General features: G+C 36.7%; 1 protein-coding gene and 1 long non-coding RNA gene across 7 annotated transcripts in view; one reads left to right on the top strand and one right to left on the bottom strand.

The window, feature by feature from the left end:
• The window catches only part of stai (stathmin), an 87,942-nt gene extending 70,587 nt beyond the window's left edge, over nt 1-17,355 (top strand). For 3 of the 5 annotated variants that reach the window (XM_070219465.1, XM_044393751.2, XM_044393750.1), the window contains 4 exons: nt 3,373-3,558; nt 3,626-3,772; nt 15,455-15,610; nt 15,726-17,355. In XM_070219465.1, coding sequence (XP_070075566.1) covers nt 3,373-3,558; nt 3,626-3,772; nt 15,455-15,610; nt 15,726-15,812 — 576 coding nt within the window. In that variant the 3' untranslated portion in view covers nt 15,813-17,355. The remainder of the gene's footprint in view (nt 1-3,372; nt 3,559-3,625; nt 3,773-15,454; nt 15,611-15,725) is intronic. The other 2 variants (XM_044393753.2, XM_044393752.1) reach the window with 1 other exon arrangement.
• Nucleotides 5,861-7,040, bottom strand: LOC138914972 (uncharacterized). Of its 2 annotated transcripts, XR_011420673.1 has the most exons (4): nt 6,927-7,040; nt 6,797-6,871; nt 6,593-6,742; nt 5,861-6,074 (listed from the first exon to the last, which is right to left on the bottom strand). It is a non-coding gene; the product is annotated as an uncharacterized lncRNA (long non-coding RNA). The 2 variants fall into 2 exon arrangements; XR_011420672.1 differs by lacking the exon at nt 5,861-6,074 and having other exon boundaries at nt 6,104-6,742.
• Nucleotides 17,356-21,159: the final 3,804 nt, after the last annotated feature.

Raw genomic sequence — 21,159 nt, forward strand, 5'->3', positions numbered from 1 at the left:
ACCCGTCACTCAGCTAAAGGGAGTGCAAACGCTGTACTCGGGTTGGTGTCCCGACTAATAATCGTAACTCAGCTTAAGGGAATGCGAGGGAGATAGATATATATTGACAATTTTGAAAGCGTATAACTTTTTAATGAATGGTCCGATTTGTAAATGTATTCTACATTTCGATAGGTATAAATATACACAATTAATAATCGTAACTCAGCTTAAGGGAATGCGAGGGAAATAGATATATATTGACAATTTTGAAAGCGTATAACTTTTTAATGAATGGTCCGATTTGTAAATGTATTCTACATTTTGATAGGTATAAATATACACAACAAAATTGCATTTATACTTTTTGAAAATCTTTAAAGATGTGGGCGCAGGACCCATTTTAAAATCGTTAGTGGGCGATTGTGGGCGTTAGGGGGGCATGGCGCTCGGCTGCGTAGGAAGCCAAAGAATATGTGTGGAAAATCTCAACCTTCTAGCTTTTGTAGTTTCTGAGATATCAGCGTTCATACAGACGGACAGACGGACAAGGCTAGATCGACTCGGCTAGTGACCCTGATCAAGAATATATATACTTTATGGGGTCGGAAACGCTTCCTTCTAGCTGTTACATACTTTTGCACGAATACAATATACCCTTTTACTCTACGAGTAACGGGTATAAAAAACCGTGTGACGACCCATCGTCACAACAACTAAATACGCATCACTAGAATCGTGACCCGATAACTATTTATCGAAAACGGGATTATCGTCATCGTTCGCTCTGGGCACACTAAACGGCGGTTATATAAGTTGAGGCAAAGCCTAACCTAATGCCCTCTGCTCATTATGGACGCGTCGCGTTTGCATCCATTTACCGTTTAACGCGCCCAAATCCCATACAAAACTTGTAGGCGAGGGGAGGGTGGAAATTTGTCGCGTTACAGGGCTGGAAAGTGAAATTTGTGGTATATTTAAGCAGTATTAACCAGGCATGAACATTTTTCTGGACCCGAAACTGATAAGAGGCTGATAAGAAGCGGGAAATATTAAAACCATTTATTGTTGATATTTACATGAACATTATTTCGTATAGATTGGTATTTGATATATGATATATGCCAAATGATCTGGCAATAGTTCAGAATTCCGAGGATGATCCAAGCGCATAAAGAGCAGTAGCAGTTCGTTTATCCAATGGAATGGCTCGGCTAGAAAGGATCGGAAGCGAAATATTGGTCGTTGCAGCGCAGCCACATGGGCTTTCCCGTCTCCATGATCTTGACGTTTGCTTCGCGTGCGCCATTCGTCCATTAAGGCGACCTCCTGGTTAGACCGTAGATGGCCATTCCATATTTAAATGACACACGTTGACAGGCGACTGCTGGAAAAGGGCACATCTCCCTCTTTCTTGCGCACAATGTTCTTGTAGGATTTCTGCCCCGTATCAGATTCTGTTCAGTGACGTGCCGGCGCAGAAGCTACTGCTGTCGCGGGTCGTGTCAAAGAATTAATTAAATGACTGTTCAGATCTATATATATGAACGCCTTCTGCAGCAGATCCTTTTGCTTTCTGCCGTCATAAATGCTCAAGCAGCGTAACGTGGGATGTTGTTGCTTTCATCATTGCAGCAATGTTTCCACGTTCAAATGCTGTTCTGCGATTACAATTATCAATAACAAATTATTTAAATCCATTGTTTACTTCAGCTCGCAAATGACAATAGCACAACAGCTGTTTTCAGACGCGTTTGCCAATGGAAACACCTCACGTCCGCCTATCGCGTTGCCAATCGAAAATACACAAAAATACCGAAAAAACCGCATACTGGAAAAATGCCTTTAGATCAGGGACTAGCGTTCCCACGATCATCGAGAAAACATCAGCGAGGAGGAAGATCCGGGTAGTGGTGCGGTATCCATAAGAGCTCGGTTTTAAATCGGCTCTGCGACCTGGTGAGGATCACTGGTCCCGGTTTGGTTTCCTAGAAATCAGCCCAAATCCAGTCGTGATCACTGAGGCGGCCCGGTTTTACGTAACTCAGGCCCACCTCAGTTCGGTTTTTAGGCGTGTATTTTTAACGAAAAAATATTTTTTAAATTTAAAATTAAGTATTTTTTTAGGGGAATTTAAAAAAATTCTGGACGCCGGAATACACGCGATTTATCCTTATGTTGCCATTCTAAGTATAAGGTTTAAAAGATAAAGAGTGTATCTTTTAAAAACTTTAACTTCGAATCAAACAACACGGTCAAAATAGTAGTGTTGCCGCCCTGTGTTTTCAAAAATTACTTGAAATTTTGCTTTTCTCTTTGTTTCTTCCTTTAAAAAAATCCCAAAATTATTCTAATTATGTGTAGAATTATCGCCCCTTTTTCTTTGCGATAAGCATGTTAATCGTTAGACTTTAATCGGCTACAACGGTAACATTTTTTTAAAATTGTTTTAAAAAATAAAACCATTTTAGTATTACAAAAAATGGTGGTGTTTTAATTTATTTAATTTATTTTAATTTTTCACTGTTCCCAAGCTCTATTTTGTGTAAAAATCTTGATTTTGTACCACTTTTAGTTCTTAAGATATCGTTAAAAAACTGCCATATTCGCTCGGGACAAAAATAGAAGTGATTTTCGGGGATGTTCATTTAACACTAGAATTAAGCGAATTCTGATGGAATATTTGAATGCGATTTTTTTAGAATGTTGTCCAAATATGTCGCTGGGAAATGGTTTTGGTTTTACTCAAAAATGGTTTTCCGTTTTTTTTTATGCAGTTTCAACCACATTCGCCCGGAACATGTCGCTCGGGACATTTTTTCTTAGCGTTTTGTGAAGTGTATTTCTTTACCTCTATCCCTCAATTGCTGGCTGTTTGGCTTTTAACTTAATAGTTTAACATTTAAATTAAGCATTTAGTACAGAAAAATGACACATATTAGCATTCCTAAATGATAAATTCACAACTGAAGACGGGCCAAAAAAATAACAAAAAAATATCCAAAAACTGATTTTTGCGTATATTGGTGGGGTTTGTCATAAAAATAATCAAACTATACTCCAAATTTGTAGTTAAGCTCAGTATCCAACTAATTAGAAACTAATATCGGGGCAAAATCATGTGGAAATATGTTTTTTTTCAAGCTTCAAGGTTTTTGGCTTGGTGGACCTTTTGGTGGAAGTGCCCATATGTACTTTGTTTATGCTATTAATGCATTCAAAAATGCATGAAATTAAGCAAATAAAGAATTTTTAGGTGGGTGGCCAGAGTTCAAGCTTTGTCGCCCTCCCTCGCACTTAATATTGGCTATTTTTAATACTTCGAACAAAATTGATAATAAAATTCCATCCATCCAATTCCATCTTTATACAAAAAATAATTCTTTTTTACAGTCTCTAGAGGCAAAGAAGATGGCTGATATTTCGAATAAGCTGGCAAAAGTTGAAGAGGCAACTCGCAAAAAGGATGAGATCACTAATGAGTTCATTACTCAGACAAAGGAGCAGCTGGAGTCGAAAATGGAGCTTCATGTGGAGAAGCGAGAGGCCATCATCAGTGACATGAAGGAAAAACTAAAGGTTAAATGTGGCATGCTAATCCCTTAATAATATTATAGTACAACTTTTTGATTACACTGATTGACAGATTCATGCGCAAGAGATCGAAAAGACGCGTGAAACTCTTGAGCAGCAGAAGGCGAACGAGCAGAAGGCAATCGAAGAAAAATTGAAAATTGCCCAGTCCTTGCGCGACGAAAATATTAAGAAAATGTTGGATCGCCTAAAGGAGCATGTGAGTCTGCTATTTTTCTTTGTTGACCATGAGTTTGACTATGAAATTGTTTAAGCTCATTAAATCGGAAAGCCTACAAAATTTAAATCTCCACGAAATATTTATTTCGTTCATAAATTTTTTTTTTTATTTTTCGTAAGAAATTTTCATTGAAGATAAAACCTATTAGGCCTTAAGGGGGAATATACACCAAGGAGCGCAGAAAAAAGCTATTCGACTATTCTAGAAGCGCCGACCACTACGAGTTTGTCGTCCTATTTGCTCTTCTGGTTTTCCTACATAAATTTGAATGTATTGATGCCTATTTCTTTGATTTAGATTTAGATTATTATCGCGCTGTCAACGACATCATACGTATTTTTGTATCGCTCCGCCGAATGATTACAAAATATAGTGAAAATAACCGAATTTAATTCGCGAAAAGACGCTCTGGGTAGGCATGGGTACAAGTGCTCGTGTTGCCCATGAAAATTTTAGATTAGTGTGATAAATTACTAATATAATCTATAAATTACACAGGCCAACAAAATGGACTTTATTAAAAGGTGCAGGCCTATTGGCATAAAAACATGTTAATATAGACGTATATAAGCATATCTGCATACTTTGTTTTCGCGTAAGAACTTAAAAAGTAACAACTATTTTTAAATCTCATTTTACATAAATATCTGACACATTCGTAAAAATTTACCTTTCAATTTGGTTAGCAGTAGGCGCCGAACATAGACAAATTATATTTTTAAGGGGTTAATATGCCTTAAAAAAAATCCCCACCACAATTTTAAGGCGACGCCACTGTTATCTTTAAAAATCCTACTGTGTAAAATCACGACAAACTCGTTACGTAAGAGTGACTCTAAAATACTTGTTACTTTTCCCATTCTTACGGAAAAAATTCTATAAATTCCATTTTTCGAAGTACAATAGTGGGATTTATCTAAAAAATTCGGGAAAAGACGCCTCTAGATGCATGTAAAATATTTTAGGGCACATATTTTTCCTTGTATTTTTTTAAGCCTGTTCACCGCATTAAGTTGGTTGTAAATAGAGGTGAACAAATTACTTCAATGGCTCATAGGCTTTTATTAACTCAAATAATGATGGAACCTTAAATGCAATTATGTAGAAGGGCATCTAAGCAATTTTTTGGCATAGGTTTTATTACAACTGAGCACAGACCCTCGAAGATATCTTAAATGAAAATATAAAATGTTGCTACTTTTTTCAAACCGCGATTGCACAAATACCACCCGTTAATCTCGAAAACTAAGTATGCAGATATGCTTATATCCGTCTATATTAACACAATTTAATGCCCATAGGGCTGCACCAAAAACACTGTTGGCCTGTGTTATAAATTAAAAGCCAACGTGTCAGAGTGTAAGCTCTGAAACTTAAGTAAAATGAGCACAGCTCGGCAACAACAACAAGACGAACGTCGACTTTCGTCAATCAGAAACAACGCTTACTTTTGTATACGAGCTGATGAGTCAATAGTACCAAAGAAAACTGCAACATTGCAAGTGAACACAGCGAGAGCGCGCTCGCTCTCCCCTGCATTATTATGTGCAAGCGGCACAGCACCCAATGAGCCGTGGAGTGCCCAATGCCCGTCCCCCGACCCCTACGACCTTACAAGCAATATTACCACAACTACCAGCACAATGCCCGTATTTACCACTGTGACTTCGACACTACCCTGTAGTTCGCCGGGACTGGTCCCGAACTAGCGAAATCGCCATACACCGGGGGCTTGGGACTAACTCCCGCTCATACCACCCGCAATGTAAATTTCTATCCACTTTTACCACGGCATGTCCTAGGCGGTGGTCATATGGCGAAGTTCTGCATTACCTTTCGCCACAAAAGGGACCGATAGGTGGTCCCATATTATACCCCTTTTCGCCACAAAAGGGGCCACCTATCGGACCATCTATCGGACCACCTATCGGTCCCTTTTGTGGCGAAAAGGGGTATTAAATGGGACCACCTATCGGTCCCTTTTGTGGCGAAAAGGGGTATGAAATGGGGTTGGTGTTTTCAATACCAAAAAAGCTGAATGCTATGAAACTTCCCAAGAAAAAATACTTTTTGTTAAATTAATTTATTGTATTATAAGTAGACAATTTTTCTATTTTTTTAATTTATATTTATTGAACAAATTCCTCTGCTGACACGTTTTTGTTGAGTTCCTCATTGTTGTTATTATTTGATTTGGATTTATTTTTAAAAAATCGTTTCTTTTGCAATTGAATCGCCTTGGGAATCAATATTTCTTCATTACCAGATTCTGAAACAATATCTAAAAAGAAATAAGATTTTAGTGTTTTAAAATAAAATGAGAACAGAAAATAACTTCGGCAAGCCAAAGTTTTAATACCCTTGCAGCTTTCAGGAATAAAATTGTGACTAGAAAAGCATAAATATAAAATAAGAATAACCAACAGTTAAATGTAGACTTATTTCACGCTTTTGAAACTTGAACCGACAGACAGACGGACATGGTTAAATGGATTTACTTTATAGGTTTGAAAAGGTCTCCATTACTGCGTAACAAACTTCTGGACTAAATTATAATTCCCTCTGCATGGGTTTAAATATATATTTTTAGATTTTGTTATACAAGCCTGTTTACATCAAACCATGTTTTAAGATTTTGTTATAAAAGCCTGTTTACATCAAACCATGTTTTAAAAGTGAAAAGCAGAAAAAGACAGAAAGAAATAGGATTAAAGACAGATGGCATTCTAAGTAAATAGATTGAAATTGAATCAAGAAACTAAGTGTATTATAAAAAATACAGTTATAAAAATAACCTACCGTGAAGTGCACCATAGAAATGTGTAGAGGAGTTTACGGCTTTTTTTCCAGAAAAGCCTTTTTAAATCCCACAACAAACTCATCCGTGAGAACCCTCCGCAAGTTTTTTAAACCCCCTTCTGGCAGCAACAACGATCTCATGGCTTTTATCTAAAAAGGAAGAAAATTTCACTAAAATATTTATATCAAAGAAAAAAGACTTACGTAGGAGTCCTTTGCACCACTATTTCTCCTTCTCCTCTTTAAGAAATCGACGAATGTGCCTGTTGCTGTTCATGGCTAAATATCACACATTATTAGGTATTTCACTTGCACAACTCATGGTGTTACTCACCTGTTGACAACACCTCAGATCACAACAAAATATAACACTTTAAATGTACAATAAGACAAATTAAATACAATGTTTACAAAATTTGGCGCAAACGTTGGGTTAGTGATGGTAGCGGGGTTGGGTAGTTATGGCAATCCGTTACGATTAATATTTATAATAATATTTATTTTATTATATTAACTTTTTTTTAATTTGTTTTTTATATAAACAAAATAAAGTTGTATTCGTTATTAAAATCATTATAAACTTGTCAAAAATTTCATTTTACAATTTTTTTAACTCATATAGAAGTGTTCACATAGAAGTGTTCACTCTCCGATAACTCTTTTGCTCTTGTAAAAAATACACACGCCACCTATTGACCCTTAAGGGACCACTGGGTGGTCGATCCCTTTTCTACCCCGAAAGTGCCACCGGCCCCCTTGAGAACTACAGGGTAACAACAACAACCAACACAACAACAACTACATCTACTGCAGTCACTCAGCGCCCGGCATCGTCAGTTCTGACCGGCAAGCTCCCCTTCCCCCAACAAAAACCTACGAAAAATGCTAACGGAACGTTAATACAAACTGGAATCGATCGCTATGTGCAAATAAAAAAAAATTAAGCCCGCAATCTTCTAAAAAAACCAATGCATCAAAAGTATTAAAATCAAATACTATCACTGTCCCGAAAAATACGCTGACCAATAATAGATTTTCGATTCTTAGTGACACAGACGAAGATAATGCTGCCACTCAAACAACCACTGTTAAGAAACCAAGGCCACCACCCATATATGTTCGTCAAGGAAATTGTGCTGAGCTAGTCAAAAAAATAATTGACCTAATTGGAGCTAACAAGTTCTATGTCACTTCTATAAAAAGAGGTAACATAAATGAAACCAAAATTCAGGCAAACGATGAACAAGATTATCGATCAGTGGCCAAATACCTAGATGAGGGAAAAACCAATTACTATACCTATCAACTCAAAAGTAGCAAAGGCCTACAAGTAGTTATCAAAGGAATTGAATCAACAGTTCCAACCATTGAAATAATAGATGGGCTTAAAGAAAAGGGTTTTAATGCCAAAACGGCTATAAACATAATAAACAGAAACAAAATTCCCCAGCCAATGTTCAAGATAGAACTGACACCGGAAAATATGCCTTTAAATAAAAATGAAGTTCACCCAATCTACAAGCTTCAATATCTATTGCACCGCAGAATCACGGTTGTTGAACCCCATAAACGGAATGGACCCATCCAATGTACGAACTGTCAAGAATATGATCATACGAGAACATACTGCAAACTTCGCGCAGTCTGCGTTGTCTGCGGGGATGCACATTTAACTATGGACTGCCCTCTAAATAAGGAGAGCCAATCTGCCAAAAAATGTAGCAACTGTGGGGAAAACCACACGGCCAACTACAGAGGTTGCCGTATTTATAAGGAGATGAAAAACCGCCTAACCCAAAAAATAACTGCAGCTAGAAACCCAGCCATCCGCCAAAATCTTCCATACATACCATCAACAACGACACCGGGAGTCTCTTTTGCTCAGGCGCTGAGTTACAACAACGGGTCTTACGCTTCAGTTCCAACACCTACATTTAAACAAACCACTCCAGGATTGTTGGAGCAACAGGCATCGAACCATACTTCGGAAAGTATCTGCGTAAACACATCCCAATTACCTAGTGGTATAGAATTAATGCTGGCAACTATAACAAAAACAATGGGAGCAATGCAGCAAACTCTGCAGGAGCTTGTGCGCACTCAAAATCTCCTCCTGGAGTTTTTAGTCAAACAAAAATCTTAGATGATTACTTTTAAAATATCTTTCTGGAATGCGAATGGCATTTCGCAGCACAAATACGAGCTTATGCAGTTCCTTGATCAATATGACATTGACGCCATGCTCATATCAGAGACTCACTTAACAAATAAAAACTATTTTCATCTTACTGGCTATACATTTTATTCGACAAATCATCCTGATGGGAAGGCTCATGGAGGTACTGGAATTCTGATAAAGAATCGCATTAGGCATTACGAGATGCCATCATTCGCTACGACTTATATTCAAGCAACAGCAGTACACCACGAAACCCAAAGCGGCTACCTAAACCTAGCCTCTATATACTGCCCACCGCGCTTCGCTATTACCGAAGCAGAATTCCTAAACTTCTTCGATGTATTGGGTGACCGCTTTATAGCAGCTGGTGACTACAATGCAAAGCACACCCACTGGGGATCTCGACTCATCAACCCCAAGGGAAAACAACTCTACAACGCGATTATAACTCCGCGAAACAAGCTTGACTTTATTTCTCCGGGTAAGCCTACATATTGGCCAACAGATCCAAATAAGAAACCTGACCTGATTGATTTTGCTATCACAAGAAGAGTGCCGCAGGCTCATGTGCGTGTGGAGCACTTATCAGATCTATCATCAGATCATTCGCCCATCTTGCTTCACCTCTACGACCACCCTCAGGTTACAGAACGGTTACATTCTCTAACTACTGGTAAAACAGACTGGCTCAAATACAGAAAGTATGTAAGTACTCATATTAATGACCGCCCAAACATTTCCTGTGAAGAAGACCTCGACAATTCAGTTGAAGAGTTAGTGAATGTTATTACACTGGCTGCACAACATTCCACGCAACCTATAACATCTAATAAACCATTTAACAGCAGACGTGCTTCTAGGCACATCGAAGAACTGCTATACAATAAGAGAAGGCTTCGTCGAGAGTGGCAAGCCCATAGATCCCCAGCCTCCAAGGAGCGCCTAAAAAAAGCCAACTGCATGCTCCGCAAAGCACTAGAAGCTGAGAAAAATAGAGATGAACTATCCTTCATGAAGCAACTCTCACCAAATAGCAAAAGATATCCACTGTGGAAAGCTAAGTCAGGCATATGTCCACCCATAGAAAGTGAATCACCCCTGCATACGCAAACAGGAACTTGGGCCCGCAGCAACGAAGAGAGGGCGAATACATTTGCCCACCACTTAGAAAATGTCTTCAAACCACTTCCAGCAACGAATAGCTTTGTGCTGCCATTAATCTCCAATCCTGAAGCTAGCCCGCAAATTATATACCATCCAGAAGAAGTTACAAGAATCATACAGTCCCAAGACAAAAAGAAAGCGCCGGGTCACGATCTCATCACCCCAAAAATGATTGTAGAACTGCCAAACTGTGCAATACATCTTCTAACCACAATATTTAACAGCATGATGAATTTGGGATATTATCCTCAACAATGGAGGAAGTCTGTCATCATAATGATCCATAAAGCCGGAAAGGACAAGTCCCAGCCATCGTCATATAGGCCAATCAGCCTTCTGCCGTGCCAAAGATATTTAAAAAGCTGCTCCTCAGTCGTATCAAGCAATACTTACAAGCCCACAATGCAATACCAATGCACCAATTCGGATTTCGTGAAAAACACGGAACTATTGAACAAGTGAACCGGATAACCTCCGAGATACGAAATGCATTTGAAAGGCGAGAATATTGCTCCGCTGTCTTTCTGGATGTCGCACAGGCCTTCGACCGCGTGTGGCTGGACGGCTTAATTCATAAAATCAGATTAATACTTCCACAAAGCACGCATACAATTTTGGAGTCCTACCTACAAAAAAGAAGCTTCGCAGTGCGATGCAAAGATTTCATCTCTGATTATCATCCAATAAAAGCTGGAGTACCCCAAGGAAGTGTGCTTGGGCCGACATTGTATATTATTTATACTGCAGACCTCCCGACATCCACTCTTACAACAACCTCAACCTTCGCCGATGATACTGCCATCCTAAGTCGGTCTAAATGTCCTCTTAAAGCAACGCAACACCTAGCAGATCACCTCGTGCTTCTAGAACAATGGCTAGCAGACTGGCGCATAAACGTTAACGAACGAAAATGTAAACATGTTACTTTTACCCTAAACAGGCAAACCTGCCCTTCACTATCCCTGAACAACATTATTATGCCACAAACAACTGAAGTAACATATCTAGGAGTCCACCTGGATAGACGACTCACTTGGCGTAAACATATCGAAGCTAAGAGAAATCATTTAAAATTTAAAGCCAGCAATCTACATTGGCTTATTAACGCCCGCTCGCCATTAAAATTAGAATACAAAATACTCTTGTATAATGCAGTCCTAAAACCAATTTGGACATATGGGTCCGAGCTATAGGGAAACGCATGTGCCAGCAACTTAGAAATAATCCAGAGAGCTCAATCAAAGATACTGAGAACTATAACAGGAGCGCCGTGGTATATACGGAATGAAAATATTCATAAAGATCTAAACATAGGCTTAGTTAAAGACGAACTCGACAAAGCGAAAACAAAGTATAATCTCAAGCTCCAGGCCCATCCTAATGACCTTGCGCGGTCTCTAACCTGGACCACAAGCTATACACGACTCCGGCGAAGAGACCTCCCCACCCAGCAGCAATAGTTAGGGCCGTTATTCCAAAAAAAAAAAACAAAAGAAAAATTATTAATTTGTAATTAATTAAAATATATAAACTAGATTAAGATTTGCAAACTTGTCGTTAGTCTCTAAGAGAGAAGATTCAATAAATAAAATACCGTTAAAAAAAAAAAAAAAAAAGATTTAGATTTAGATTTAGAAATAGATTTAGAGAAAGTGTTTAAAAATATGTTATAACCCTGCAGGAAACGGAATCAGTTTTGGACCAGTAAAATACTAATTGGGTCAAGAAAGTTAACTAGTTCAAGTTATGTCCATTTCCTTGTAACGAACTTGTCCATTTTTCATATGCTTGTCATCGGAAACAACTAGTCCATTTGCTACTAGTTTTGCACTAGTGACTGTTAACCAATTTACTTGACGATGCGTAACTTGACGCTCTCCTAATTTAGTAGCCAATTAATAGGCGAGGTCCTTAGAAGAATCCTAATAATTATTATGTAATTAAATACAGTAAATGATAATTAAATGCATTCCATGGAATTAAAACAAACTTACTGCACGCATCACATTTTGTAGTGCCCTAACAAGGTTTATGTGTTTCAGACGGACGGATTAAACAAAGTTTAAAGTAAAACGAAAGCATCACCTAGCAAACAAAAACAAAAAAAACAAGAAAGGAAGCTACCTTCGGCCAGCCGAAGCTTATATACCCTTGTAGATAAAAGAATACTCACTCGGTGCAGTTCCAGGGATTCCAGATTCAGCGTTTCGATTTATTTCAATTTTGTTTTTAAGTAGTCAAGAATCAAAACGCCTACTTCCTACAAAGTTACAATGAATTTTCTTATATTTGTTTGGGAGCCTTAAGATATAGTGGTCCGATCCGGCTGGCTCCGACATATGTACTACCTGCAATAGAAAGAAGACCTTCGGGAAAGTTTCATCGCGATAGCTTTAAAACTGAGAGACTAGTTCGCATAGAAACGGACAGACGGACTGACGGACATGGCTAGATAGACTCGGCTATTGGTGCTGATCAAGAATATATATACTTTATGTGGTCGGAAACGTCTCCTTCACTGCGTTGCAAACATCTGACTGAAATTATAATACCCTCTACAAGGGTATAAATATACAGAGACTGCACACAAAAAAATTTGCTTGGTAAAATTGACCAACAAAGATAGTTACGTAACTATTAAAATAGTTACGTGTATTTTGTTTTTGCTTTGGGTTTGTGTCTTTGCTAATTGTGTGTATTTTGTTGTTGTGAAATGACTATTTACTTAGTAGAATTGACAATTGGTTGGGGCCTGTTTGACAATTATTACAGTCGATTTTATCAATTTTTTTTTTGTGTGTACTTACTTTTACTTCACTTTTTTCTTATTTAAACTTGTTTGTCACCTTGACCCAAACAAACCTTACCTTTCTTACCTTCACCCTTTCTTTACGTTATTTTTACCCTTATCTACCTAATACCTCCTTAATTGCAACTTTACCCCGCACTAACCTCACCTTATTCCCACCGTAACTCCACCGTTCTGGTAGCCTACATATATTATTTTTGTTAGCTTAGCGAATGCAGAGAAAAACTCTTACTATTTTTTGTACCGTTTTTTCGAACAGATCTAAAGCCCAAAAACCTTAAAAACTTAAAAAAACTTAAAAATATTAAAAATAACACACAAATACCTATGAAAGGCCAATGTTTTAAGTAAAAAACGGATCCGCCCGCAGATTTGGTAGGTAAACAAAAAAAAAGAAAGAAGTACCCTTATGTCGGCTGGGGATCAACAGCTGCAGTTAAATATTTCCGGAAATAGGAAAAATTAAAAAAAAAACGAAACTAAAGCTCCAACTCTTTTAGGTGAAAAATGTGGGTGTAATTCTACAACAATTTTCTTCGTACGCCCCTCGCCTTTAGCACAATTTAAAACCAATTTTTTAAAAAGTTTTGTAGGTACGTTTTGGCTGGTACAATTTCCAGATTGTCAACGTTGTGCGAATACGACCTTTTCTTAAATTGGAATGTTATTTGTGCACGCATATATTTCATTTTATGTTTATACCCGTTACTCGTAGAGTAAAAGGGTATATTGTATTCGTGCAAAAGTATGTAACAGGGAGAAGAAAGCGTTTCCGACCCTATAAAGTATATATATTCTTGATCAGGGTCACTAGACGAGTCGATATAGCCATGTCCGTCTGTCTGTCTGTCTGTCTGTCCGTCTGTATGAACGCTGAGATCTCGGAAACTACAAAAGCTTGAAGGTTGAGATTTTCCACACATATTCTTGGGCTTTCTACGCAGCGCAAGTTTATTTCAGCCGAGCGCCACGCCCCCTCTAACGCCCAAAAATTTTCGAGAAGTATAAATGCAATTTTGTTGTGTATATATTTATACCTATCGAAATGTAGAAGACATTTTTCAAATCGGACCATTCATTTAAAAAGTTATAAGCAATCATAAAAATGTTATATATCCATCTCTCTCGCACTCCCTTTCGCCGAGTGACGGGTATTAGATAGTCGGGACACGAACCCGACTATAGCATTCTCTCTTGTTGTAAAAGGTGTTCTATCGTGATTCTGTCTTTCAGACAATAGAGACAATAGAATTATCTATTATATCATTTTTGATTACTATCACAAATATAAAACAAAAGGTTATTGCTTTGTAATACTATAAGTGACAGCATTTGTTATAAGGTGTGTTTCAAAATTATACGACACCAACACACTTATTTTTTGAAAATTTGTAGCGTTGTTGTTGTTTATAGAAAGCGAAACATTTAAATGCAGATCGAAAGAACAATGTATGAAGTGTACGAAAAAAAATACCACGCGTCCTTGATCCTCTTTTTAAGGACTTACCGCTAATTTTTTGAAATATAGTCTATTTTTCGGCTATGTGCGATCGTTTCATAATTATACGACACTATCGATTTTTTCCGGTTCCAATGATCAAACTTAAGCGAAATTTTTCTTCTGGTTAAATATAAACTAAAAGGTTCCATTTTGAGAGTAATCCAGCCCAAAGGTCCTTTCAATCTTCAACCCATACATAAATATTGAATATGTCTCTCTACACCTTAAAAAAGTAGTTTTTCGAAGTCATATCCCACAATTCGTCTTAACTTTTGTCTGGTCAATATTCTTTACACCTTTTAATCAAATAAGAATCATATATTTAACCAGAAGAAAAATTTCGCTTAAGTTTGATCATTGGAACCGGAAAAAATCGATAGTGTCGTATAATTATGAAACGATCGCACATAGCCGAAAAATAGACTATATTTCGAAAAATTAGCGGTAAGTCCTTAAAAGGAGGATCAAGGACGCGTGGTATTTTTTTTCGTACACTTCATACATTGTTCTTTCGATCTGCATTTAAATGTTTCGCTTTCTATAAACAACAACAACGCTACAAATTTTCAAAATCTAAGTGTGTTGGTGTCGTATAATTTTGAAACACACCTTACGACATACTCAGTACCGGTCGTAGCAGCTAATATTGTATACAATTTTATACCAGTTACTCGTAGAGTAAAAGGGTATATTGTATTCGTGCAAAAGTATGTAATGTATGAGGCTTTTCCGACCCCATAAAGTATATATATTCTTTATCAGGATCACTAGGCGAGTCGATATAGCCATGTCCGTCTGTCTGGATGAACACTGAGATCTCGAAAACTAAAAAAGCTAGAAGGTTGAGATTTCCCACACATATTCTTGGGCTTCCTACGCAGCGCCCACAATCGCATTAAACGATTTTAAAAAATGTTTGGCGCCATTGATTTTCGATAAGTAAAAATGCTGTTTTTTTGTGTTTATCAATACTTATCGAAATTAGAAGAACTTTTTGAAATCGAATCATTCGTTAAAAAGTTATGTGAGATCAAAGTTTTATATATCCATCTCCCTCGCACTCCCTTTTGCTGGGTGACGGACACCTGACTATAGCGTTCTCTCTTGTTTTATTTATGTAAAGCAGGAGTGTACAAATTTTTGTAAATAAGTTTAATCATGCATTCATTTAATTTTTGTTTTTCATTTTTCTTATATCCTCTCATTTAGAACACAATCAAAATTGCCGAAATCAAATCGCAGAACGATCAATTGGAATGTCAAAAACTCGAGGAGAAGGCGCGCATTTATGAGAACAAATTGTTCGCGGCCGAGCAGAACCGTGAAAAGGAATTGCAAAAAAAAATTGAAAAAGTTCAAAAACTCGTACGTTTTTCCAAAAAAAGGATTTTTTGCTTTTTAGTTTGAGTAGCACTTGACAATAGGAACCTTCGGTTCCAATAAATCCTTACTAATTCATAATCGATTTCTTTTCTTTTAGGAGCGTCGTGCCGAGCTAGTACGCCAAAACAAAGCTCAGGCCCAGGATTTAGATGGTCAGCAGAGTCCTATTGCCTCATCTGGTTAGAGAGGTTGATCCTGCATCGAGAGCTGTGCTCACTCACTGCAAACAAGGCGATTACAAAAGAACAGCAACACTGCATTATACACCAACATATATTTCAGCCAGAAAACCCTTAAAAATAAAACCTATTTCTTCAAACTTTTCAAGTATTAAAAAAAGCAAACGAAAGCAAAACAAAGTCTTAAGCGCTGAGCGAGTTGAGCCGGACAACATTTACTCGCGAGCTTCATAACTCTTAACACGAGAAAGCTAAAAATAAAATTATTGCTTGCGAAAAATGAATGCAAAAGTAATAAGTAATGGAAGTCCACATTTAAATTTAATGCCGGTCATTTAACATTGATTTACAATTTGTGGTTAGTTTCTAATTTTGGAAAATCACAACTTTTTAAATGTTTTTATTAAAATGTATTAATTTTGGATTCATAAGTTTCATAGTTTCAGTCTTAATTGTTTTCATTTCTTAATTGCTGGGGCATCCGACTAAGGTATGCTCAAAATAATAATAGCATGCTGCATTTTCATCTAAGAAAGGCTTTTTTGCTGATACTTTAATTATTTTTAATTTTAAATAATATATACATCTACAATTTTAATTTATAACTTGCGACAGCAACTTACTGAATACAGCTTGACACAAACGTGTAAATTGATTTTATTAGTTTCGCATTTTCTATCTATATAATAAATGTCTAACAGAAAAAATACATAAGAAATGCTTATACAATTTAATAAAAATCCAATAACAAGTAAAACACACGAACTGCAGTTTTGGTTTATTTACATACAATACAAATATAGACATTAACATAAATAAAAAGAATCTACATAGGTAGATGCATACATAAATGTATGTAATATTATATAGGAACGCATATTTTGTCTAACGTCGAGTTATTTTTAGAAATGGGTTTAAGAAGAGTGAGGGGGCTATAATAAAAAGTATTTAGTGCAAACCAAGTGAATTATTTAGGAAAATTTTTTTCCAAAACCTGCTAGTTTTTTTTTTAATTTTGCACCAAAGGCGCTTAAATGATTAGCTTAAATTTATATCTAATACAGTTATATATGTGTACTCGTGTAAAACTATGGCTTCTACAAATGAATATCAATAACATAAAACTCTTAACAAATGAGAATTTGCATAACAAATACACGCACAGGCATCCAAATTAACCAGACACAAAATCTTTCAAACATACCAACACTAGAAAAGTGAACAACCAAATAAACAAAAGCTTCAATACAATTGATAAAAATGCTTTGATATTTACTCAATTTATGATACATATGTATATGTAAATCTAATCATATGAAATATTCAGACAAATGAGAGATGCAATGAAAAAACAGTTAAATTTTGGAATCAATGTTCTTAACTCATACCAGAAATACAATTGCTTATAAAAAGACTTTTTCTAGGCTCACGCATAAATTAAGTTTATATAAGCCACAAGTAACTGACCATATGCGAGCAAAAATACTTCTAACAATTGTATAATAAAAGTGCATAAAACAAATAAATGAAATATTTATAATTGGAGAATGCTGTTTTTCTACATGTTTGTGCTACACTTGTCATACTACTTTGTTGTGCTTAACCAAAAAGAGGCTTTCTAGTTACAAATGTTTATACCCGTTACTCGTAGAGTAAAAGGGTATATTGTATTCCTGCAAAAGTATCTAACAGCTAGAAGGAAGCATTTCCGACCCTATAAAGAATATATATTCTTGATCAGGGTCACTAGCCGAGTCGATCTAGGCATGTCTGTCTGTGCGTCTGTCTGTGCGTCTGTCTGTCTGTCCGTATGAACGCTGAGATCTCAAAAACTTTAAAAGCCACAAAATCCTTAATAAATTTTTAAAGGTGTCTGGCGCCCACACCTTTAATGATTTCGGAAAAGTAAGAATGCAGTTTTATTGTGTTTATCAATACCTATCGAAATGTAAAAGAAAATTTTTCAAATTTTTTATTGTGTTTATCAATACTTATCGAAATGTAAAAGATATTTTTCGTTAAAAAGCTATGCGCGCTTAAGGTTTTATATCTCCCTCGCACTTCCTTTTGCTGAGTAGAGTGTATCTGATAGTCGGGCAACCGACTATAGCGTTTTCTCTTGTTAATGATTATACCAGTGGTGGCCAGTAGAGGCAGCGCGCAGGGCCCAGAGGATAGGCAATTTCTTTGCCGCTACTATGCCAGCGCGTTGCAGCGTTTCGACTCACATCCCTGCAAGCATTTTCTATCGCGGAAGTCACTATTTAGGGACGTCTAGAAGATGAAAACGATCGTCGAAGTCACCCCCGTCGGGAAGAAATGTTCCACTACGGCGGCACTTCTAGGAGTCACTCAGAAGTGACCTCGGGAAGTGTCGCCGTAGTGGAACAGTTTTTCCCGACGGGGGTGACTTCGGCGATCCGAATGCGATATCGCGGAAGTCACTTCCAGAAGTGACTTAGGCGACACTTCTAGAAGTGCCGCCGTAGTGGAACATTTCTTCCCGACGCACAGTGGCGGCTTGGGTAAAAAAACGTGCAATAAATCACTTTTTCGACTTTGCCCTAGAAAGTTACGACCCATACCAATCGACAGGTAATTGATCCACTATTACAAATATGTAACCCTTTTTCAAATCAAAAAATGTTTGTAAAAGATATGCCCTTTCAAAGTTGAACAATTTTTCACTTAAAAAAACACACCGTTTTTAGGTAATTTCGCACTTCCGGGGGGTTTTTCTTAAAAACTAGGCATCGAATCGCTTTGCTTCTTTTTTCCGCGGATTGGTGTGTTAGTTAAGAGTAAAAAAAAGTAAAACATATTGCAGTTTGCCATCCGCATCTCTTAGTTATGCGTTATTTTCGAAACGTCCATTTTTTCCATATTTTTTAATTTTGATGGAAAAAAAAAAAAAACTATTTAATACTATTTTTTTTATACTTCCGTAAAACGTTATTTGGACTTTCTTCTTGATATTACGAAAGTTGTAGCTGCGTCCGCCTGCGTCTGCGGTTTTAAGAGCCAAAAAAGGGAAAAAAGTCATGGTCCCAGAAATTGCATATGGCGCAACCTTGTGAAAGATTTTAAAACTTTAAACTGTATAGCCCTTAAGATTCCTTAAATTTTGGTATATATCATGTTACTGTAAAAAATCACGTTTAAAAGTTATTCAGAAACGAAAATAGCCACTTTTGCCAGCTCAAAACAACTTACGCTGCCTAAGCATTGAATTTAGTATGTGCGAATCCAAACTGTATTCTAGGGTCATGGAATCACAACCTTGTCACAGAGCTAGAATCTAGTAATTATAGTCCAGAAATGTTAAATCTATTGGATTTACCAAGTTTACCAAATTGTGACCATTATTTCAAAAAACATGAAATATAAAAATTTTTATTTTAAAAAAAAAACTTCAACTTTTTTTTTTGTTTTTTTAGTTTTTAAAAATTAAAACATAAAAAAATAAACTAAACAAAACAACATTTAACAAAAAAAAAGTTTTTTTTTTTTTTAAACCTCAATTCTTATTTTTTTTTTTTTTAAATTACAACATAAAAAAAAAAACTAAAAAAAACAAAAACTTTTTAAAAAAAGTTTTTTTTGTCGGAAAAAAATGGATTTGTTTTTAAATTCTGACTTTGCCGATTTGTAAGTACGCCTCTGCCACGCCCACTCCCTGTCTCAAGCAATAATTTGAAAGGTGGATCAATTATCTATCATTTGCCGTTTACATCATTCAATTATCTTCACTGGTTCAAAAGTTATGATTTATTACCAAAAAAAAGTCAAAAGGCGCCAATGTGCGACGGGGGTGACTTCGGCGATCCGAATGCGATATCGTTCAAGTCACTTGTAGAAGATACCTAGAAGACCCTTTCCCAATTGAAAAATATGTTTTCATTCTTCATGTTTATTCTTTCAACACAAAAGCATTGCGACATGTAAGCACGGTCCATAAGCTTGTAGGAAATGGTGTTGTATTATTTGTTTTAATTCCAGTTCCGTGTTCCGTCTATGAAAATGCTTGAAACAACAAAAAAACAAGAGAGAACGCTATAGTCGGGTGCCCCGACTATCAGATACCCGTTACTCAGCTAAAGGGAGTGCGAAGGAGATGGAGAAAAACTTTGATCCGCCGTAACTTTTTAACGAATGGTCCGATTTAAAAAATTTCTTCTACATTTCGATAGGTATTGATAAACACAATAAAACTGCATTTTTACTTTTCCAAAATATTGAAATTTTTAAATTTAATTTTTAAATACAAAGTGCGTAGGTCAAAGAGAACAAGAAAGGAAGCTAGCTTCGGCCAGCCGAAGCTTATATACCCTTGCAGATCATTCCTATTAATTAACAAATCGCAAAAATGTTCAATTAATTTCATTAATCTCATTAATTTTCCGATCGTTCCTATGGCAGCTATATGATATAGTCGTCCGATTTTGACGAAATTAAAATTGAAATTCGGAAATATTTAAAAAGAGTCATATCCTAGAGTAGAAGATAATACAATAAAACCCAAAGAAGCTAGAATTTATTTCCTATTACTTTTCTATTAATTTTCCGATCGTTCCTATGGCAGCTATATGATATATTAGTCCGATTTTTTAAATATTTAATTCGAAATTCAGAAATATTTAAAAAATAACATCCCCAAAAGTAGAAGGTAATATTTCAAAAAACACCGAAGCTAGAATTTTTTTAACGTTTTCTTTTCCGATCCTTCCTATGGGAGCTATAAGATATAGTTGTCCGATCCGGTTGGTTCCGACATATATACTACCTGCAATAGAAAGAAGACTTTTGGGAAAGTTTCATCCCGATAGCTCAAAAACTGAGAGACTAGTTTGCGTAGAAACAGACAGACGGACAGACGGACAGACGATCAGACGGACAAACGGACAGACGGACAGACGGACATGGCTAGATCGACTCGTCTTGTGATGCTGATCAAGAATATATATACTTTATGGGGTCGGAAACGTCTCCTTCACTGCGTTGCAAACTTCTGACTGAAATCATAATACCCTCTGCAAGGGTATAAAAAAGGGTAGTTTTCAGGTATAAAGAGAGCGCCAAGAGCGGACTGTTCCCCAAAAACTTCAAAAAAATAAAACCAAATTCCTTTTTATCTTCAATTTAACTTCCAGAAGTGAATTGGAAGATGTTTTTTCCCATTGGTTTTGTTTTTATACCCTTGCAGAGGGTATTATGATTTCAGTCAGAAGTTTGCAACGCAGTGAAGGAGACGTTTCCGACCCCATAAAGTATATATACTCTTGATCAGCATCACAAGACGAGTCGATCTAGCCATGTCCGTCTGTCCGTCTGTCCGTCTGTCCGTCTGTCCGT

Source organism: Drosophila takahashii, chromosome 2L, assembly GCF_030179915.1.
Source record: "Drosophila takahashii strain IR98-3 E-12201 chromosome 2L, DtakHiC1v2, whole genome shotgun sequence".
Taxonomy (NCBI): Eukaryota; Metazoa; Arthropoda; class Insecta; order Diptera; family Drosophilidae; genus Drosophila; species Drosophila takahashii.